This window comes from Babylonia areolata, chromosome 3 (genome assembly GCF_041734735.1).
Source record: "Babylonia areolata isolate BAREFJ2019XMU chromosome 3, ASM4173473v1, whole genome shotgun sequence".
NCBI lineage: Eukaryota > Metazoa > Mollusca > Gastropoda > Neogastropoda > Buccinidae > Babylonia > Babylonia areolata.
Window position 1 is genome coordinate 46,635,252 of NC_134878.1, and position 24,111 is coordinate 46,659,362.

General features: G+C 39.5%; 1 protein-coding gene across 1 annotated transcript in view; it reads left to right on the forward strand.

Moving 5' to 3' along the window:
- LOC143280584 (solute carrier family 35 member D2-like protein) overlaps positions 1 to 19,463 on the forward strand; it is a 33,149-nt gene extending 13,686 nt beyond the window's left edge. The window contains exons 8-11 of the mRNA XM_076585295.1: positions 10,801 to 10,893; positions 12,568 to 12,714; positions 14,663 to 14,745; positions 16,528 to 19,463. Of these exons, the coding sequence (XP_076441410.1) occupies positions 10,801 to 10,893; positions 12,568 to 12,714; positions 14,663 to 14,745; positions 16,528 to 16,657 (453 nt within the window). The 3' untranslated portion in view covers positions 16,658 to 19,463. The remainder of the gene's footprint in view (positions 1 to 10,800; positions 10,894 to 12,567; positions 12,715 to 14,662; positions 14,746 to 16,527) is intronic.
- Positions 19,464 to 24,111: the final 4,648 nt, after the last annotated feature.

Here is a 24,111-nt window from a genome sequence, read left to right on the forward strand (position 1 = left end):
TGTTTGTTGTTGTGATGTTGCATGGGTTTAGTGTCAGTCATGGTTAACTGAGCCGGGAATAGATTAAATGGTGTCAAGACGATATGAACTTACGTTTCAAGAATTGGTCTTTGGTATTGAAAAACTTGTTTTTTGTGGTAATGTTGATAATATACATGTCAAATGATTGGTGTAAGGACGAGCCCAGAGCTTCCTATTTTGAAGAAGTGTCCTGGGTTGTTCCAATGCACCTTTTATTTACCTGTGTACTAGCTGAATCAGTAGCATTTGCAGCATTGACTTGAAGTCAAGTGGAGAGACAGCCTAGAGGTAACGCGTCCGCCTAGGAAGCAAGAGAATCTGAGCGCGCTGGTTCGAATCACGGCTCAGCCGCCGATATTTTCTCCCCCTCCACTAGATCTTGAGTGGTGGTCTGGACGTTAGTCATTCAGATGAGACAATAAACCAAGGTCCCATGTGCAGCATGCACTTCGCGCACGTAAAAGAACCCATGGCAACAAAAGGGTTGTTCCTGGCAAGATTCTGTAGAAAAATCCACTTCAACAGGAAAAACAAATAAAACTGCACGCAGAAAATTTTTTTTTAAAAATGGGTGGTGCTGTAGTATAGTGACACGCTCTCCCTGGGGAGAGCAGCCCGAATTTCACACAGAGAAATCTGTTGCAATAAAAAGAAATACAAATACAAATACAAGTTGTGAACCTTGTAAATGGACAGAGTTGTCACTCTTTATCATGTTGATAATACGTTCGTTTTTGCAATGGGTTTATTCATACAGTTTTATTGAAGATGCCATTTTCTTTGTTCAATGAAAAAACAGAAATTCGATCGGGTGATTGTTTAAAGAAATGGGGTCAGGATATCCGGAAGATGATGAAATTAACCTTGACCTTTTGCTTTTCAACAGCAGGTCATGTTGGTTGCCAACGTAAATAGTCAGCCAGAGGTAAATTGTTTTGCATCATTGTTGACTCACTTGTGTAAACAAAGTGAGTCTATGTTTTAACCCGGTGTTCGGTTGTGTGTGTGTGTGTGTGTGTGTGTGTGTCCGTGTGTCTGTGTGTCTGTGGTAAACTTTAACATTGACATTTTCTCTGCAAATACTTTGTCAGTTGACACCAAATTAGGCGAAATTCAGTTCTTTCCAGTCATCTTGTTTAAAACAATATTGCACCTCTGGGATGGGCACAAAAAAAATAAAAAAAAGAAGCCTAATTATATGCAGACTGCATTTACTGTTATATTTATATTTTTATATTCTCTAAACTTGGCACTTTGACCTCTTATTCTGACACAACAACAAGAGCAGTCATTATTATCATTTTTTGTTCAAACAGGAACTTCTTTTGCTAAGCGTGGAATTTTTATTTATTTTGCAAACGTTTTGGTGCAGATAGTAAGAAAGGAAAATTACTCTGTAATTAATGCGAGGGGACTTAATTTATCACAAGTGAGTCTTGAAGGCCTTGCCTCTCTTGTTTTGAATATAATGATGGGGATGGTTTGTAGTGTGATTGGCTTGAGGTAGAAAAAAGAGAAGAGGGGAAGGTGCTGACGAAGATGGTTTTTGAAGTGATGGACTGGAGGCAGAGGGAGAGGAACAGGATGATGATCGGAGAGGAGGGAGATGGTCAGCGGGAAAGGTGTTTTTGACTCACTTTTTGTATTTGTATTTGTATTTCTTTTTATCATAACAGATTTCTCTTTGTGAAATTCGGGCTGCTCTCCCCAGGGAGAGCGCGTCGCCATACTACAGCGCCATCCATTTTTTTGGGTATTTTTTCCTGCGTGCAGTTTTATTTGTTTTTCCTATCGAAGTGGATTTTTCTACAGAATTTTGCCAGGAACAACCCTTTTGTTGCCGTGGGTTCTTTTACGTGCGCTAAGTGCATGCTGCACACGGGACCTCAGTTTATTGTCTCATCCGAATGACTAGCGTCCAGACCACCACTCAACGTCTAGTGGAAGGGGGAGAAAATTTTGCAGGCTGTGCCGTGATTCGAACCAGCGCGCACAGATTCTCTCGCTTCCTAGGCGGACGCGTTACCTCTAGGCCATCACTCCACTTGTGTAAACAAAGTGAGTCTATGTTTTAACCCGGTGTTCGGTTGTCTGTGTGTGTGTGTGTGTGTGTCTGTGTCTGTGTCTGTGTGTCTGTGGTAAACTTTAACATTGACATTGTCTCTGCAAATACTTTGTCAGTTGACACCAAATTAGGCGAAATTCAGTTCTTTCCAGTCATCTTGTTTAAAACAATATTGCACCTCTGGGATGGGCACAAAAAAAAAAAAAAAAAAAAAAAAATGAAGCCTAATTATATGCAAACTGCATTTACTGTTATATTTATATTTTTTGTATTCTCTAAACTTGGCACTTTGATCTGATATTCTGACCCAACAACAAGAGCAGTCATTATTATCATTTTTTGTTCAAACGGGAACTTCTTTTGCTAAGCATGGAAGTTTTATTTATCTTGCAAATGTTTTGGTGCAGATAGTAAAGAAGGGAAATTACTCTGTAATTAATGCAAGGGGACTTGATTTATCACAAGTGAGTCTTGAAGGCCTTGCCTCTCTTGTTTGATGTTGTGTTGAGAGGAGCAACTGCGAAATGGGACCTTATTGTGTTGAGTGCGGTGGCAGTGATTTTTTTTTTCTTTTCTTTTTTTTTCTTTTTCTCTAATCATTTCTCTTTGGCATTTCATGGAGGAATGGCTCTCTGTCTGTCGAGCTGAACATGTGTTTGGGTACCTGTGGGTGAACTTTCATGGAGTGAAACTGGTGTTGTGACTTTATTAGAAAATGAACCGCCCCAGTGATGGTCTGTTTTTGGATATTAAAAAAAAAAAAAAAAAAAAAAATTGTATAAGTATAGTGTGTGCTGTCATTACTTAGATACAGTTTGCATGTGCCTTGTTTTTGTTTTTGTTTACAGAATGATAATTAGTAAATAATGTGATAAAGTAGTTTTATTTTGGACTTTTATACACACACGTGTGTATCTGGTATATCTCTGATGAGAATGAGAATGTAATACCCAAAATAAGTCACAGCAGCTGTTGTTGAGAAGGAAACAGTGAGCATGTGAGGAGCCTACATTACGTTCTTCATTTTCAGCCAATTTATTGACTCACTTGTGTAAACAAAGTGAGTCTATGTTTTAACCCGGTGTTCAGTTGTCTGTGTGTGTATATGTGTGTGTGTGTGTGTGTGTGTGTGTGTCCGTGGTAAACTTTAACATTGACATTTTCTCTGCAAATACTTTGTCAGTTGACACCAAATTTGGCATAAGAATAGGAAAAATTCAGTTCTTTCCAGTCATCTTGTTTAAAACAATATTGCACCTCTGGGATGGGCACAAAAAAAATAAAAAAATGAAGCCTAATTATATGCAAACTGCATTTACTGTTATATTTATATTTTTTGTATTCTCTAAACTTGGCACTTTGATCTCATATTCTGACACAACAACAAGAGCAGTCATTATTATCATTTTTTGTTCAAACGGGAACTTCTTTTGCTAAGCATGGAATTTTTATTTATTTTGCAAACGTTTTGGTGCAGAGGGTAAAAAAGGGAAATTACTCTGTAATTAATGCGAGGGGACTTAATTTATCACAAGTGAGTCTTGAAGGCCTTGTCTCTCTTGTTATCTTTTTCTTATTCTCATTCGTTTAGCCATTTTTACTATCATGGTCTTGTTTTTCATCCCGCTGTGATGTTTTAAGATATTTGTGAATCGTTTGAATGATTTTTCGTTTGTGGTTTTATTTGGTTGGTTTGGGTTTTTTTGGGTTTTTTTTTTTTAAACTAAGTTTTCTATGGGTTTCATTTTCAAATATGTTCATGGGAAGAATGTGTGTGTGTCAGGTACTGAGAAAATAATTGCTATTTGATTTTGTTTTTGATTTTTGTTGTTGTTTTTTTTTGCTTTTACTTTGCCATGTGAGTCCATTTGAATAGATCTACATTGATACTAACCTTTACTGTGAATTCTTCTTCTTCTTCCTTCTTTCTTCTTCCCCTTCTTCTTCCCCTCTTCTTCTCTTCTTCTTCTTTTCTTCTTCTTTTCTTCTTCTTCTTCATCTTCATCTTCTTTCAACTATTACCTGTTCATCTACTTATTAAATATAACACATTGATTCTTATGTATAAGATTGTTCATAACGCATGCCCACAATATTTAAAATCATTATTTTGTTTCCAGTTCCAACGTAAATCAGACAGAGCTATTGTCCCAAAGCCTAAAATCGATTTATTTAAAATGAGTCTCTCATTTAATGGAAGCATAGAATGGAACATGCTTCCAAAGACATGTCGTCAAATTCCAGCCATATCTCTCTTTAAAACTAACATAAGAATATTTCTAGTCATTACTTTTGATTAACCTACTCGCGGTCTTTTGCAAATGCTTGCTTGTACTCAGTCCACTAGCTGCCATGCCATGATGAATGAAAAATTGAATGTATGTGTGATCGTGCTAGTAAATGAACAGTAAGTGCGTGTGTGTGTTTGTGTGTGAGTGTGTGGGCGTGAATGTGTACATATGTCTTTGTTTGCTTGTTTTATAATTGTGTGTGTGTGTGTGTGTGTGTGTGTGTGTGTGTGTATGTGTGTGTGTGTGTGTGTGTGTGTGTGTGTACGTACATACATACATGATAATGTACCAATTGTTCTTTTCATCGCTTTGTTACCTTTAATGGATTATTCCAGTTACTATTCTTGTTCGTCGTTCTACTTATTTTTTATTTTATTTCATTTCATTTCTTTATTTCTATGTTTTGTGTCGTTGTTTATTTCTGTGTTTTGTGTTGTTGTTTATTTCTATGTTTTGTGTCGTTAAATGGGGAGAATTGTAAAATGGCCTTTACTGCACCTAATTCTTTACCCATTAAAGATTCAATCAGTCAATCAATCAGTCAATCTTCTTCTTCTCTGTGGAGAGTCACTGGGGTGCTGAACAGAAGAAACTGTTTTCCAGATTCCTCCTGCAAAACAACAACAACAAAAAAAAAACAACCAGCAAAACATGATGAAAATTGAATATACACCAGTCTCCTTTCATCAATGGTGTAGAAGACAAGCGTTTGTTTTGTGTTTGGTGCGGAAACATTTTCACTGCTGGTCTGGAAAAGGTATGGGGAAAAGTTTGGAATTTTTGTCTGGAGCCTTGCGATGATAACAGGTGCGGGTTTTATTTTAGCGTTGGTGTGTGTGAGGGGGAATCTGTCCTTTTTTTGGTTGTCCTTCAAGACTGGTGTTCAGCGTTGTCATCATCATCATTCACAATCTCCGTCCTCTTCAGCCGATCCAGTAGTTTGTGTGGGTGGATGACTTAAAAAGAAGAAATAATTCCAAGTGAAATGAGTTTTTTCATGGTAAGTGTTCTTGATACATTAGTTTCTCTTCCCTGTCATCTCTGCTGGAATATACATGTATTGTATGACTTCTTGATTAACTCACTCAGTACGGCCAGTCCTCTCTTCTCCTCTACACGGACCCCTCGGATGTCCAGTGGGTGTCTGAATGACCCAACCTTTAGCTTCCGTCGTCAGAATTGTGGTATTCTTTGTCAACATTCACCTCTTCAGTATAAGAGCCTACCGCTTGCAATATTTTGATGATGGTAATTGGGCTGAAATACTGTTAACGTTGTCTCTTTCGCCGTTCATACGGAGAGAGTTAAAGAAAAAAAGTTATCAAATGGAAGGAAGAGAAGACAGCTGTGAGATAACTTTATGGTTGGTAGTGTTAGACTGTTTACTAACTCCGGCTGAAAAGGGCAGAAAAGTAGTGCAGCTGGGTGCTTCAGTTAATCATCTAATTTATCTGGAAAGAAAGTTAGTTAGGGCTTCTGTGAGGCTGCATATTGGTGCTTGTGCATTGGCATATCTGTGTGTGTGTGTGTGTGTGTGTGTTTGTGTGTGTGTGTGTGTGTGTTTGTGTGTGTGTGTGTGTGCATGTGCCTGTGTGAATGTGAGTATATATATATATATGTACGTATATGTATATAATTATACTCTATTCCTATTTATTTATTTACTGTTGTTTACTAGTTTGCATCAGTTTGACATGGTAAGTATATGTATCACTAAACATGGAGTATAATACAAACTCCTCCTGTTTGACTCTTTTTTCTTTCTTTCTTTTTTTTTTAATTTTTTTTTTTAACTGTTTTCTTATACATTCATGTATATATCTATAGATCTATATGCATATGCGTTTTTAGAATTTGCGTAACCTCTCAAGGCCAGATCAGTGCATCAGGCCTGGGCATCTGCTTCCTATTTTCTTTTCTTAAAACATATGTTGTGCAGTGATTAATGGATTAGTCTGCATGCTTTGACACTTCATTGAAACTGAAGCCAGAACTGAAACAAAAGAACACACACACACACACACACACACACACACACACACACACACACACACACGCACGCACAGATAGATAGATAGATAGATACTGGAATGAACATTGTGCTAATGTTGATAGGGTCTTTTCAGCCTGTTCCACCAAAAATTTACGTGTGCGTGTGAGAACATGTACGTTTTGTGCTTGCATGTGTCTGTGTGTTATGCCAACCGATGCCTTTCGCCCAGGCGTTGCTCTTGAACAACCTGTTCTGAATGTGTAGGCAGATCTTGTTGGAGATGTGAAGCTGAATGTTGGAGATAATGCTACAGTATGTGAGAGTTCTTTCGCAGTTCCAGCACAATCTGAGATAATGCTACAGCATGTGAGACTCCTTTCACAGTTCTGGCACGATCCGAGATAATGTTACAGCTTGTGAGAGTTCTTTCACAGTTCCGACATGATCCAAGATGATGTTACAGCTTGTGAGACTCCTTTCAGAGTTCCTGCATGATCCAAGATAATGTTACAGCTTGTGAGAGTTATTTCACAGTTCCGACATGATCCAAGATGACGTTACAGCTTGTGAGACTCCTTTCAGAGTTCCGGCATGATCCAAGATAATGTTACAGCTTGTGAGAGTTCTTTCACAGTTCCGACATGATCTGGGATAATGTTACAGCTTGTGAGAGTTCTTTCACAGTTCTGGCATAATCTGAGATAATGCTACAGCATGTGAGAGATCTTTCACAGTTCTGGCATAATCTGAGATGATGTTACAGCATGTGAGAGTTCTTTAACAGTTCCACCTTGATGCGAGATATGCTACAGCAGTTCCAGCATGATCTGAGATAATGCTACAGCATGTGAGAGATCTTTCACAGTTCCGGCATGATCCAAGATAATGCTACAGCATGTGAGAGATCTTTCACTGTTCCAGCATGATCCAAGATAATGCTACAGCATGTGAGAGATCTTTCATAGTTCCGGCATGATCCAAGATAATGCTACAGCATGTGAGAGATCTTTCACAGTTCCGGCATGATCCAAGATAATGCTACAGCATGTGAGAGATCTTTCACTGTTCCAGCATGATCCAAGATAATGCTACAGCATGTGAGAGATCTTTCACAGTTCCGGCATGATCCAAGATAATGTTACAGCATGTGAGAGATCTTTCACAGTTCCGACATGATCCAAGATAATGCTACAGCATGTGAGAGATCTTTCACTGTTCCAGCATGATCCAAGATAATGCTACAGCATGTGAGAGATCTTTCATAGTTCCGGCATGATCCGAGATAATGCTACAGCAAGTGATAGTTCTTTCATAGTTCCGGCATGATCCGAGATAATGCTACAGCATGTGAGAGATATTTCACAGTTCCGGAATGATCCAAGATAATGTTACAGCATGTGATAGTTCTTTAACAGTTCCGGCACGATCTGAGATAATGCTACAGCATGTGAGAGATCTTTCACTGTTCCAGCATGATCCAAGATAATGCTACAGCATGTGAGAGATCTTTCATAGTTCCGGCATGATCCGAGATAATGCTACAGCAAGTGATAGTTCTTTTATAGTTCCGGCATGATCCGAGATAATGCTACAGCATGTGAGAGATATTTCACAGTTCCGGAATGATCCAAGATAATGTTACAGCGTGTGATAGTTCTTTAACAGTTCCGGCATGATCTGAGATAATGCTACAGCATGTGAGAGTTCTTTAACAGTTCATGCATGATCCAAAAGAATTTTTAAGAGGACTTTGTGGAATGCTTTCTTCTGCTCCTTTTGTCAGATTGGACACTTTTGGAATGCAGCATGGAGGGATGAAACAGCGATGACAAAATCAACTGAACGCACATGCATACGCACATGATCATGCATGCACACACTGGCACACACGCAAGCAGGAAGGCATGCACACACATGCGTGCAGACTTAACTCACTCAGTACGGCCAGTCCTCTCTTCTCCTCTACACAGACCCCTCGGATGTCCAGTGGGTGTCTCAATGATCCAACCTTTAGCTTCCATCGTCAGAATTGTGGTATTCTTTGTCAACATTCACCTCTTCAGTGTAAGAGCCTTCCGCTTGTAATATTTTGATGGTGGTGATTGGGGAGAAACACTGTTAACGTTGTCTCTTTCACCGTTCGTATGGAGAGAGTTAAGGTCAGACTTTGTATTGGAAATATGTGGATGTTATCACTCAGCAACCCCCTTTCCTGCCCAGCTGCAGAGAAGTGCAGCAAAGTGCACGATCATCCACGGAAATGTTGAAAATTGGCTTTACTTGTAGTAGTTTCCATGCCACATTAGAAGCAGGATATTCACCTGTGCTTTCATATCTGTGAAACTGCATGTTTGGTGCATATCTGGTTTATGCATATGTGTGTGTATGTGTGAATGTGTGTCTGCTTTTTTTTCTTTTTTTTTTTAACATTTATTTGCTTATTTATCATCATTGTTGTCTTTTCTATTTATTCATTTTATTTATTTATTTATTCTATTTTATTTTATATTTATTTATTTATTTATTTATTTATTTTTTTCTCTCAAGGCCTGACAAAGCATGTTGGGTTACGCTGCTGGTCAGGCATCTGGTGTAGCGTATATGGATTTGTCTGAACGCAGTGACGCCTCCTTGAGCTACTGAAACTGAAACTGTTCACCTGTGTTTTGGTTGCCATTACTTTTATTTTCATTTTATTTATTTATTTTTTATATTTTTTTACATGTTACGCTGGAAACAGAAAGTGTTGAACTTTTGAAAGTTGTTTCCCCTCGGAATTGATTGTTTTTAAAACTGTGTGCTGTATTGTCAGCTCGATGTCTCTCTCTGTTTCTCTGTCTCTGTTTCTCTGCCTCTGCCTCTCGCTCTCTCTCCTTTCTCTCTCTCTCTCTCTCTCTTTCTCTCTCTCTCTCTCTCTCTCTCTCACGACTTCTCTCAAGCTCTAGTCAGCCTTTCTCACCTTTTTTTGGTCTATATCTCTGTCTGTCTGTCTTTTTCTGCTTGCCTGCCAACCTGCTCATTTACCAGTCTGCCTATTTATTCATCCGTCTGTGTCTGTCTCACTCTTCCCCTCCCCCTATGGCCCATCTCTCTCTCTTTCCCAACAGATTTCCAACTGTATGAAGTCTTTCTCTAGCATTGGAAACTTAGTTAGGTGGCTGGGACATCATTCTGTACCTTGAACAGCAGTCAGTGACATCAGAGTTACTCACTAGTATACACTGTGCATGCGCGTGTGTGCGTTTGTGTGTTTGTGTGTGTGAGAGAGAGAGAGAGAGAGCATGTCTGTGCGAGCGCATGTGTGTATGTGGTGTGTGTCTATGTCGTGGAGTGATGGCCTAGAGGTAACGCGTCCGCCTAGGAAGCAAGAGAATCTGAGCGCACTGGTTCGAATCACGGCACAGCCCCTGAAATTTTCTCCCCCTCCACTAGACCTTGAGTGGTGGTCTGGACGCTAGTCATTCGGATGAGACGATAAACCGAGGTCCCGTGTGCAGCATGCACTTAGCGCACATAAAAGAACCCATGGGTTGTTCCTGGCAAAATTCTGTAAAAAAATCCACTTCAATAGGAAAAACAAATAAAACTGCACACAGGAAAAAATACAAAAAAATGGGTGGCGCTGTAGTATGGTGACGCGCTCTCCCTGGGGAGAGCAGCCCAAATTTCACACAGAGAAATCTGTTGTGATAAAAAGAAATACAAATACAAATATGTGTGCATGTGTAAGACGAGATGTGTGTATGTGCGGTGTCTTCATGCATTTACATGCTGTTTACTTATATAATTTTTTTTGCTTCTTCTTTCATATATATATATATATATATATATATATATATATATATATGTGTGTGTACTCCGGTCTCTTTTGTAGTGGATGTAAATTAGCAAGGACAGATTTGAAGAATAGGCTAATGCATAAAACCATTGAATAGAAAAATAACACACATTGTTTGGTTCTGAGTTGTGTGTGTGTGTGTGGTTGGTCAGTACTGAATGCTGGAAGTCATGATTATGAAGTAAAAGAAAAAACAACAGTTGGGGGTTGTGACAGCATTGACCTGGACTGCTTACCAGCTGTGTGTGCGTGTGTGTGTGTGTGAGTGTGTGTGTGTGTGTGTGTGTGTGTGTTGTGTGTGTGTGTGTGTGTGTGTGTGTGTGTGAGTGTGTGTGTGTGTGCGTATGTATGTGTGTGTGTGCGTATGTGTTTGTGTGTGTGTGTGTGTGTGTGAGTGTGTGTGTGTGTGTGTGTGTGTGTGTGGTGTCTGTGTATGTGTGTATGTGTGTGTGTGGTGTCTATGTATATTGTGTGTGTGTGTGTGTGGTGTCTATGTACATGTGTGTGTCTGTGTGTGTGTGTGTGTGTGTGTGGTGTCTATGTATATGTGTGTGTGTGTGTGTGTGCGTGTGTCACTGTGTGTGCTGTGCAGGACCTGGGCAAGAACGGTTTGCTGTATTACAACAGCCTGCTGATGCTGCTGCCTTCCTTCATTGCCACGTACCTCTCCGGAGGACTGGACAAGGTGGGTGCTAACCCCTCAGTCTGTACATTGAAAAAAAAAAAAAGAAAAAAAAAAAGAAAACAAAAGAAGGCAAGGCCTTCAGTTATTATCAGTGATTATTGTAGGAGATTGTTTTGCATTAACTTTGTGTCTATGCATTTTATATTCCTTATGTATTTATGTTGAATGGCTATGAAAGTATGCAATCATTGCATATGTATGGTTGTGGTCATTGCTCGGAAGATCTTTATCAACTTAGCATTTCAGCATTTTATGTCTTTTATGTGTTTACATTGAGTGACGGTGATTTTCGTGTATTGTTGACATAAAATACACCCCATATGAATTTCTCTTATGGGAGATAATAAAGTATTCTCTGTTCTGTCATAATAATGATAATTAGTGATTAGGACGGGCGCCATAGCGGAATGGTTAAAGCGTTGGACTTTTGATCTGAGGGTCTCGGGTTTGAATCACAGTGACGGCGCCTGGTGGGTAAAGGGTGGAGATTTTTACGATCTCCCAGGTCAACATATGTGCAGACCTGGCAGTGCCCGAACCCCCTTCATGTGTATGCACAAGCATAAGATCAAATACGCACGTTAAAGATCCTGTAATCCATGTCGGCTTTCGGTGGGTTATGGAAACAAGAACATACCCAGCATGCACACCCCCGAAAGTGGAGTATGGCTGCCTACATGGCGGGGTAAAAACGGTCATACACGTAAAAGCCCACTCACGTATATATGAGTGAACGTGGGAGTTGAAGTCCACGAACGCAGAAGAAGAAGAAGAAGAAGTGATTAGGTTCTCTGTGGGCTGCTGGTGCTGGGACTGCGACAGACAAACCTGTGTGTTGGTCATGTATGGGGGATTTGGAATGAGTGGTGTGGAAGTAATGCCACTGAAACAGTACAGATGATGGGACAGCAAAAGGACAAAAAAAAAAAAAAGAAAAAAAAAAAGAAGTATTCATATGGTGCTGAATCTTGTGCAGCGCAGAGACTACTTTCACACCAGTCATTCACATGCATGCGTAACTCTAAACTGTTGGAAACTGAAGACAAAGGAAGAGATAGGGGAGGGAGGCTACCTTGGGAAGAGGTGGGTTTTAAGGCCAGAATTGAAAGAGCTGAGCGCTGAGACCTGACAAAATGAAAGAGGAAGTTCATTCCAAATGCAAGGTCCAATAAAAGGAGCATGAGAAAAGGAAAAAAAGAGAACAAAATTGTTCAAAATGTGTTCAGTGTTAAACATTATGAAGCTAAGCTGGAAAAAAAAGTACTGGATTGGGATTGAACTATGCAAGTTACTCTTGGGACCTAGACGATTTGCCACAATACCAAAGCGCATCTGACCGTTGTCAACCAAAATTGATATGTAAAGCTGTTGTTGGTTTTTTTTTGGTTTGTGTGTGTGTGTGTGTGTGTGTGTGTGTGTGTGTGTGTGTGTGTGTGTGTGTGATCAATTCATTACTGTATTCAACATGATAACACTGTTTAAATCATGTCATTTTGATCAGTCTTGATTATTATTAAAGATTTTGTTTCTTTTCTTTTTTTCGCAGAGTGAGATGTTGCAGTCGCCTCAGGCACACTGCAGCATGCTGCTGTTTTCTCCAGGTCTGCACTGACTGGCATACACATTCATATTTATCTTCATTCTCTCTTCTTCTTCTCCCTCTCCCTGTTTCAGTCGCTGGCATTTGAGAACTGGCCAGACCCGATGTTTCTGACGATGTTTCTGGTGTCGTGCTTTATGGGCTTCATGCTGAATTACTCCATCATCTTGTGCACGGCTTACAACTCCGCCCTCACCACCACCATCGTGGGCGTCCTCAAGGTGTGTGTGTGTGTGTGTGTGTGTGTGTGTGTGTGTGTAGAGCATTTGTTTTTGTTGTTGATGTTGGTGGTGGTGGTGGTGGTGGTGGTGTGTGTGTGTGTGTAGAGCATTTGTTGTTGTTGTTGGTGGTGGTGGTGGTGGTGGTGGTGTGTGTGTGTGTGTGTGTGTGTGTGTGTGTGTAAAGCATTTGTTGTTGTTGGTGGTGGTGGTGTGTGTGTGTAAGGCATTTTTTGTCATGTGTGTATGTGTATGTGTAGGGCATTTATTGTTGTGTGTGTGTGTGTGTGGGGGGGGGGGAATTTTTTTGTTGTGTGTATGTATGTGTGTCTGTGTGTGTGTGTGTGTGTGTGTGTGTGTGTGTGTAGGGCATTTATTGTCGTGTGTGTGTGTGTGTGTGTGTGTGTGTGTGTGATTGTTCATATCAGCAATTTGCAGTACTGTCTTGGTGTATAGATACACACATATGTATCAGGTTTTTTTCATGTGCAGAGGTATGTTATTATGCACTGCTGTGTATGTGTTGTTTTAGGTGAGGCTCTTAGAACCCATGATATGGATGACTGATATCTGTTATCATTCGTGTTATTATCATATCTGTGTGTCTTGTCTGTCATGCTGTCTGTATTTTATTTTTCATTTTTATTGAGACATCTTGCTATAACGCATGTTCTTGAAGCTCTGTGCGCTTTACAATAGCGCTAAAAACATCTACTCACACATCCTCACACAAACATATGCACATGATTTAAAACATAAGTAAGAGAGAACAATTTAAAAGAGATCATGTCATTGAATAAATCAAGACGTGTATTAGATATAATGATAATATAATGATATAATGATAATAACAAAAATGTAGACAATTGAAAGACTCACACAAGCACGCATGCATATAGATAGATGCATGCACACATCCAGTTTGTTTTTCTGTCATCCTGTCTGTGTGTCTGTCATTCTACTGTATATCTGTGTGTCTGTCTGTTGTACTGCCTGCCTGTGTGTGTTTGTCTGTCTGTCATGTCTGTGTGTCTCTCTGTCTGCCTGTATGTCTCTGTCACTGTCTCTATGTCTGTCTGTCTGTCTGTCTTCCTGTCAGTATGTCTGCGTCTTTTTCTCATAGCAGCCTTCACAGGTATTAATTAAAGCTGAACAGTTACTAGTATTGTATTTCACAGGCGTAGTGAAAATGTCTGGATTCTACAGAGAAGATGAAAATATCCTGTTGCTAAAACGTACAGAGAGAAACACACCAACAAGAAGAAAACAAACAGCAGGCCACCTGTCATTCTAATGCGCAACAAGTAAACAGACATTGGCAAACAGATAAATAGATATGTTCAAGGAATAGAATGCCTGTTTGCTGTGTTCATTGTATTTTTGTCTGCAGTCATCGTTTTGATCTTGATTGCTCTTTGTAGCTCTCTGCATTGTCATTATTATCTTCTTCATGTCACTTTGCTTTGTCTGCATTTCATCATCACAGTCTTCTTCTTCTTCTTCTGCGTTCGTGGGCTGCAACTCCCACGTTCACTCGTATATACGCGAGTGGGCTTTTTATGTGTATGACCGTTTTTACCCCGCCATGTAGGCAGCCATACTCCACTTTCGGGGGTGTGCATGCTGGGTATGTTCTTGTTTCCATAACCCACCGAACGCTGACATGGATTACAGGATCTTTAACGTGCGTATTTGATCTTATGCTTGCGTATACACACGAAGGGGGTTCAGGCACTGGCAGGTCTGCACATATGTTGACCTGGGAGATCGTAAAAATCTCCACCCTTTACCCACCAGGCGCCGTCACCGTGATTCGAACCCGGGACCCTCAGATCGAAAGTCCAACGTTTTAACCATTCAGCTATGGCGCCCCGTCATCATCACAGTCAATATCATCACATCATGATAATTGTGGACAAGAAGCTGACGTATGCTGCTGTGTTTTGTGTAGAATCTCTTGGTGACTTACCTGGGCTTTCTCATCGGTGGCGACTACATCTTCAGTATAACCAATTTCATTGGAATTAACATCAGGTGAGGTGAAAAATGAAAAAAAACAACAACAATAACATAACATACATGGGCAGCGTGGAGTGTTCACGGGTGTTCAGTGCTGGCACTTTAGTTGGCCCAGCGAAAGTTCGTGAACCCAGGAAGTAGGGCATGCATATAAATAAACGCGGCTGACAAACAGGCCGCGCCTGCGGCACTCGCTGTACGCTTGTTTGGCGGTAAATCTGCTTTGTTTCTTTCGCACATCATCTCCTCAGATGGATCAGAAATAACGACTAAAGAAGTGGTTTTCTAAAAAGAACACAAAATAAGCTTTCCATTGACTCCAAACACATTATGTTTTCTTACATAGCGGTTGTTGCAGCAATGGCTGAAACATAAATGAAGAAAGAGAAGAGAAGGATAAGCAGAAACATGATCTCAAAAATCGTTAAGTTTAAATCCCTCTCTAAGAAAACAGGCGTTTATCACAATAACATCGTAAATTCATACAGAACATTTAGCATGCCTGCATGCAGATCAGCTTACCTTTTGAGTTGTGCGATTTTTCTTGGCAGCACAACAAATGTTTAAATGAACACACTGTAGCATGGTGAGAGTGAGCAGCAGGGGGACGGAGAGCGGGGTGAGTGTCTGTCGGCTTATGGCACTGCCGTGCTCTTCATTCGACGAGAAAGACGAAGATTTTTAAGGTAAAAAAAAAAAGAAACGATGATGTTGATAAAATAATAAAATTGTGTAAATCAAATCAAACTGCACTCCAGTAATACAAGCAGGAATAGCAATAATTCAGCTTTCTGTAATCGCTGCAGGAAATGTGTGGATGCTGTGAAAACGTGGGAAAAGTGGGGCGGGGGCTGCGGGGCCGAGTGAAACAAAGAAGGCAGTGTCCAGGTTTGGCGCGCGGGGCCAGAAATACCGCCGGCCAGTGCAGAGTGCGGTGGGAAAGTCTGGCATTAAAAAAATTTTGACCCAAGACGCTAGACACTGCTCGGCCAACTAAAGAGCCGGATTTTGTGCTCGGCTGAGCAGCCGTGTGTTGGCCTGGTGGTAACATGTCTGCCTAGAAAGTGAGAGAATCTTGAGCACACTGGTTCGAACCCCCACAGTCGCCAGTATTTTCTCCCCCTCTAGATAAGTAGACCTTGAGTGGTGGTCTGGACACAAGTCATTTGGATGAAACAATAAACCAAGGTCCCCAGTGCAGCATGCACTTAGCGCATGTAAAAGAACCCAGGGCAATGAAAGGTTTGTCCTTGGCAAAATTCTGTTGGAAAAAAAATCCAGTTTGATCAGAAAACAAATTAATTTGCAGGCAGAAAAAAAAAAACCCAAAAAATGGGTGGTGCTTTCAGTGTAGCAATGCATTCTCCCTGAGGAGAACAGCCAGAATTTCACTCTGAGAAATCTGTTGTGACAACCCCCGATGCTAATTTGTCTGAATGGCTGGTACTATGGTGATGGTTGTAATCATCTTATCACCACTCCATTGCTCTTATATATTTCTCATTTCTGTGTATATGTGTGTGTGTATGTGTATGTGTGTGTTTGTGAGTGTATGTGTGTGAAAATGTGTGCTTATGTGCATGCATGTGTGTATGCATGTGTGTGTATCTTCTCATTTTTGTGAAGATCCTGGAGCCCTGTTTAGAGAATAGGTGCTTTATAAAAAGACCTTTTTCTTCTTCTGCTTCTTCTTCTTCTTCTTCTCGTTCTTCTTCTCCTTCTTGTTCTTGTTTTCTTCTTTCTCCTTCGTCTTATCTTCATCGCTAATCACAGTGCGCTGTCTGATGTGTTTTGCAGCGTCTTGGGCAGCCTGATGTACACATATGTGACGTTCCGAGGGAAACCCTCCCCACCCCCCCCCTGCCCCCTCTTCCAGCTCCTCTGGCATCGTCAGACACGTGTAGTCCCCGTGGTAAGACACGTGTAGTCCCCCTGTCAGCTCACGTGTAGTGCCCCTGTCAACACACGTGTTGTCCCCATGTCAACACACGTGTTGTCCCCCTGTCAACACATGTGTAGTCCCCTTGACAACAACACGTGTAGTCCCTCTCTTAATACACGTGTAGTCCACCTGTCAACACATGTGTAGTCCCCATGTCAACACACATGTAGTCCCCATGTTGACGCTGACAGCTTGGATCTCAGAGGAGGATAATCTTGATGGCTTTTTTCTTCTTCCTTTTTTTTTTCTTTTTTTTTTCCTTTTTCTTCTTAATAACAAGAGGTCACTTATTTGATTGATGAAATTGAATACTAGAGGGTTCATGTATGTATGTATGTATGTATGTATGTCGTTTTTTGCCCCTGAGCTTTCACGCGGTAGGCTTAAGACTTGTGTTGATACATCTTAAACATTGTTTCATTTTAGAGCTTTTGCTGTTGTTGTTGTTGTTGTTGAAGTTTCTGAGCAACTGTTCACAAAGGCATGTGTGTGTGTCATGTGGCAGTTGGTTGAAACGCTTTTATGAAACATGCACCAGCTGGTGGTCAGCAAACTTAAGGTGTATGTGTGTGTGTGTGTGTGTGTGTGTGTGTGTGTGTGTGTGTGATATGACGAGGATGTGTTTGTCATGTACAGGGCATTGTCTTTCCACTTACCGACGTCTGCAGGAATGCAGGCGGGACATGCTCTTATCTCCAGAATAACAGGAATATAATAACAGGTGTATAGCACGCATGTGCATAAAAAGGTTGCATGTGTGCACATACAGACAAACACACACTCAAAACAAAAAAGATGTTAAAGAATGATCTTGCGTGTGCCACACATATACACACATCCTGCCCCTCCACACACACACACACACAGACACACACACAACACACACACACACACACACACACAAACACACTCGGATTCATAACCATACAGACATTGGTAGATACATTAGCTATAACGAGAGGAAATCAGTCGATGGACTGGTAAGACATCACATGGATTAACACTCCATGCCAGATGCTGGATACTTGCCGAATGATGATTCTTTTACCCCCAACAACTTACTGAATCAGGAATGAGTTTGTAACACAGGGTAATAGCACTGTGATACAGGGTATTCAAATTCTGGACAAATCAGGGCGACATTTCCTGTTTGAGTAGCTGATAAACTGGATGAGTCTTCGTCTTTTAGCTGATAAATTGGATGAGTCTTCATCTTTCCCAAGAGCTGGAAATGGCCAAAAGAAATAATGTTGATTTTTTTGCATAAGCAGAGTAGCAGTTTGCGCAGGACTGGGAATTAGACCCCTGCAGGAGTCTGCACCAGTGGATCACTCTAAACTTATCAGTTTAAACACAGCAGGCATAAAAATGGTCATACATGAAAAAGACCCACTTTTAATTAAGTATACGATTGAATGTGAGAGTCGCAGCCCGCAAACAAAGAATAACATCATTTCAGGAGAGAAAAAAAATCTTGTTACAGCACATCAACTACTGTTTAGATGTTTTCTGGTCTATTTCAAGAACAATGGCAGTATGTCACCAAACAGAAATTTTGTAGAAGCATGAATGAAAGTTTGCCTTTTTTTTTTTTCTTTTCTTTCTTCCTTTTTTCCTTCAGAAATGGGAATGAATCTTGCCACATTCAGTCAACTTCTGCAGAAAAAAATTGAGAAAAAATATCCTGAAAAGAGCTGAAAACTCAGCAAGATCTTGTCTGTGCGTCTGTGTGTGTGTTTAAGGATTATCTTCTTCTTCTTCTTCTTCTGCGTTCACTCATATGCACACGAGTGGGCTTTTACGTGTATGACCGTTTTTACCCCGCCATGTAGGCAGCCATACTCCGTTTTCGGGGGTGTGCATGCTGGGTATGTTCTTGTTTCCATAACCCACCGAACGATGACATGGATTACAGGATCTTTAACGTGCGTATTTGATCTTCTGCTTGCATATACACACGAAGGGGGTTCAGGCACTAGCAGGTCTGCACATATGTTGACCTGGGAGATCGTAAAAATCTCCACCCTTTACCCACCAGGTGCCGTCACCGTGATTCGAACCCGGGACCCTCAGATTGACAGTCCAACGCTTTAACCACTCGGCTATTGCGCCCGTCGTTTAAGGATTATGATATGCTTAAAGTGTAAGCTGTAGGCATAGGAACCTGCAATACAGCATATGTGTGTCAAGACCTGTGTGCTACCTGTTGTCGGCTGAGTTTTCAAGTGTGGTTTACTGTTATTGTAGTTCTGGAGGGTTTCACTGATTGATAATTATTGCTTGATGTTCTGGTTTTGGTTTCATCACAGTATGTTTGTGGACAAGAGCAGTCTTCTTGATAGTTTACTGTGATGCTTTTAAAAAAAAAAATTTAATCTTTTTTTTTTTTTTTAGGGTCTTCAACAGTGTTCATACAGTCACAGGGTTTGTTTTTCTGTTTCAATCACAAAGACCCTTTGGAGGGCATTGGGCATTTCTTTCTTTTTTTTGTGTGTGTGTGTTTGGTTAGCTTGATAATGTTGTGACATTTCACTAGTGTTGTTCAAATAGCTGTGTTGCCTTTAGATGTGTGGTTATTTTGGACATGACCCATGGTGTTCAAATAGTTTTGTGGCTTATATTTGTATGATTATTTTACGCTGTGACCTGCCTTGTTCAAAGAGCCGTGTGGCTTGTATGTGTTTGGCCATCTGGGCTATGACTCCATGTTGTTCAGATAGTTTTGTGACTTTTATCTGTATCATTATTTGGGGCATGACCCATGTTGTTCACATAGCTATGTGGCTTACACACACACCACACACACACACACACACACACACATATATATATATATATATATATATATATCAGAGAGAGAGAGAGAGAGAGAGACTGTTCAGACTTGTACACTGATACAGTTTCACACGTTCTGCAAAATACCCCCCTTAAAAAAAAGTCCTGAAAACCAGTAAAATGCAACTGAATGCTCCGAGAATAACACTTTAGTGGTCGTGCACATCAGTTGAGTGTGACCATGGTAGTTGTCTGGGTGTGTCGAAACGATTAGCCACCGGTGTTTTTTGACGAGTTGGGACTCTTGCTAAAATTCATTATTTGCTGAGACTGCTGTTTTGATTTGATGAAAATGGCGAAGACAGTGGTGCTGCTGACCCAGAAGAGCAAAATAGATAAATGAATAAGTAATAGATAAGTAATCAGTAAAAAAAAGAAACACACACACACACACACACACACACACACACACGCAAAAAACCCAGCAAGATTGCGGGAATTTCTTCCGAAATACTGCGGTAAGCCTGATTTCAAGCATCACCACGGGGGTAAAAAAAATTATGCTCGTTGCAGCTGCAGCAAGATAGATTTCAGCATTGCTGACTGTATTCCAAATACCTTTATGAGAATTGAGAATGCTCAGTCTTTTCCAAAAAATACAGTTGTTTTTGTTGAAGAATTCACCAACAGCATTTTGAAGGTGAATAAATCTGATTGTGATGTATAAATGTCCGGTCTTCCAAGCTTGCAGCATTTCAAAATATCAGACATATGCCAGCATTCCTTGTCGTTTTGTGCTCTTTACATAGGTATTTTTTAAGGTCTTTATTTAGCTTATTAAGGTTTTTGCATGGCTTCTTAAGTTTGCAAAGACTTAGTTTGTTCCCTAGTGGTGCACAACATTCTGGTAAGTTTGATTGCACAGTGCAGAATGTCTTAACGAGAAGGGTTTAGATGAATGGTCTTATGTAAAGAAATAAATCAAAAAAAGGAAAAAAAAGACTGTATAATATCACATTTTAAGTATAGATCTTCATTGAGACAGGAAAAAGCATATCGCATATACCCTCTTTATTAAAATATGAGAAAGCTTATTGCATAATACCCTTCTTCTTTTTTTTTAAAAAAAAGAGAAAACTTATTGCATAATACCCATGAATTTACTGGCCCTTCTTGGCTCACATGTGTGTTTATACACAATGAGAGTCTGTGTAATAAACCTGCGTTGCAGCGCCTTTGTGTGTGTATGAGCACGTCTGTATGTGCATGTGGTTTTGTTTTTTTTAACAAATTCATTTGCTTTGGAAATGCTTTGTCTGCCAGCAAAAACTCTGGCTTTAGTATATTAAAAAGTCTGTTCCTTCCAATTGTAGTTTTCTACACATTCTAATTATGACAGTGGGGTTCTGGGAATAGCACAAAATTGTGAAGAAACAAAGAATGTTTCAACAGTCATTGTACTGTTGCATCTTTGTTTCTTTGTCACAAAAAAAAAAGAAAAAAAAAGGATCTTATATCTAAAGTATTGACGTGTAGATTAAACAAAACCAGTCAAGAAGAACTTGTTCATAGAGATTATCATGTTCTTTATGCCCCAAAATAGGTTTGGTGATTTTGTTACCATTCATTGGAGCTGGTAGTCATGATACAGACAAAGAAAGTTTGAAACTTTGACAGGGCTGAATTATGATAATAAAAAAAAAAGTGGAATGCAGATCGATGTGGGCTGCTGGAGATGGAATTGTTCTGTTTACAGCAGACAACTTTCAGTTTGACAATTGTTTTTAATGGTGAACAAGTACTGGTAGTCATCCCCTTCCCCCAATCCTTGGAGTTTCTGGATTTTGACTCACTTGTGTAAACAAAGTGAGTCTGTGTTTTAACCTGGTGTTTGGTTGTCTGTGTGTGTGTGTGTGTGTGTGTGTGTCCGTGGTAAACTTTAACATTGACATTTTCTCTGCAAATACTTTGTCAGTTGACACCAAATTAGGCATAAAAATAGGAAAAATTCAGTTCTTTCCAGTCATCTTGTTTAAAACAATATTGCACCTCTGGGATGGGCACAAAAAAAGAAAGAAAAAAAAAGAAGAAAAAAATGAAGCCTAATTATATGCAAACTACATTTACTGTTTTATTTATATTTTTTGTATTCTCTAAACTTGGCACTTTGATCTGATATTCTGACACAACAACAAGAGCAGTCATTATTATCATTTTTTGTTCAAACAGGAACTTCTTTTGCCAAGCATGGAAGTTTTATTTATTTTGCAAACGTTTTGGTGCAGATAGTAAAAGAAGGGAAATTACTCTGTAATTAATGCTAGGGGACTTAATTTGCCACATGTGAGCCATGAAGTCTTTGCCTCATTTTATTTTTTACTCCACTGGTCTTGAGCATCAGAAGTTCAAAAAGCAACCAAAAGACACTTCCCCAAATCATTGTCCATGACATATATAAATTATCAGCTTATTTCAAATTGCTATGAAATTTTGGACTGTTTTTACCACAGAACAGAACAGTGCACATGTGTTTAATTCTGGGTGCCATTGTTCTGATCGTTTTGTGACTTGATCAAGTCCCTTTCAATCGCACATCTCGACTCTGTAACAAACCGCACGTTTTTGCATTTTCAACTAATAGTCTGTATGTACTTTGTGTACATTCTTCCAGATTTATAACAGTAATAGAAAGGACTTGCTAGAGATGCCAGCTAGTGGTTTTATACAGATAGATCGTTCTTTGTCATATGCTGTCATATTTTTGATTTATTTCAGTTTCTTGTCACCACATTCACACATGATCTGTGTCACATACTGTGCTGCATGATGTATATGAACAGGAACTCTAATGGCAGTCCTGTGAAAGAATTGTTTGAAATCCAAATTGCTCAACAAAACAAAATCATGTTATCACATATGGACTTCTTGTTATATGTCACAGACATGTGAAAAATTCTTAAGATTACCGGTATGTCATGCACAAAAATGAAAAAAAAAAAATTCAATTACAAGGCTGTCATAGTTGTCCTCGCTGTTGAAGTTATGCAACAAATTTTGTGAATTTCAAAGAGAGAGAGAGAGAGAGAGAGAGAGAGAGTCTGCCAGAAATTGTTGTCTTTGTGTTATCAGTGTATTCTTTTTAAAATTTATGTTTGTTCCCAGTGCTTTTCCATGTGAATGTGTTCTGACAGACATCATGGTTTTAACCTTTTTATTAAAAAGAAGAAGTTTATATACACATTTTTTTGCATTACACATGTGTAGTATTTGATAAGCTTTTGAGTCCCAGTTCACTTACACACATTTTTATTTAAGAATGTATATACCTTTGAGCAGGTGTGTATGAAGTGTGTATCTATGTTTGTGTGTGTTTGTGTTTGTGTGTGTTTGTGGATGTTTGTGTATGTATTGATAATGATACATTTATATACTGCTTTCAAACTTCTCAGAGGGCTTTACAATAACATAGGACACAAAGCTCACAAGAACACACACACACACACATGCATATACACATGCAAGCACACATGCACGCTGTCATGTGTGTGTGTGTGTGTGTGTGTGTGTGTGTGTGCATGCATGCTTTTGTTGTGGTTTTTTTTGTTTTTTTTCCTCTGTCGAAAAGCAGGGTTTCAGGTGTGGGTATCTCGTATTCACAGAGCAAGAGTGTATAATACAGTACAATGCAATATAAATACAATACAATACAATGCAATGCAATGCAGCTCAAAGCAAACACGACACAACACAACACATCTTTATTAAACTGATTGGACATTTAAAAACCGGATCAATAAAAAGAGAGGAGAGCATTAGTTTGGCTTGACAGTGTTGATTTCTGTTCATTTGTTTGGTTTGCTTTTTTTGGTTTTTGTTTTTGTTTTGCTTTACTGAAAAGTTCCGTTCCGTATCATCCCATTGTAGTTCGTTCAGATCTGTTCAGTTTTGTTTATTGTTTTGATACACAATGTATTTGAAACTTTTGAAAGATGTGATGCAGATCCATATCTAAGCTTTCAAAAGAGTTGAACATCATAGGTGACATCAAGTAAGTTCAGTCCTTTGCTTTGATTTTGAGATTTTATATTTGTCTCATATATATATTTAACTCTTTTCTCTTTCTTTTTTTTTTTAAATGTAAAAGCAATATTTTGTTTTAATTTATATATGTGTATGTTGATATTATTATATAATTATGCATTGTTATCATCTGTTGTGGTGAGCAGAGCTGTGTGTTTTATCCTGTTTCATTCAGCAAGAACAATGTAGATCACACTTCCATGTCAAACACTAACAATGTAAATTTCAGTCCCGTGTCAAATACTAACAATATAAATGACAGTCCCATGTCAAACACTCATAATGTCGATGACATTCCCATGTCAGACACTTATGATGTCGATGACAGTCCCATGTCAAACACTAACAATGTTGATGACAGTCCCATGTCAAACACTAACAATGTCAATGACAGTCCCATGTCAGACACTTACAATGTCGATGACAGTCCCATGTCAAACACTTACAATGTCGATGACAGTCCCATGTCAAACAGTAACAATGTCAATGACATTCCCATGTCAGACACTTATGATGTCAATGACAGTCCCATGTCAAACAGTAACAATGTCAATGACAGTCCCATGTCAAACACTTACAATGTC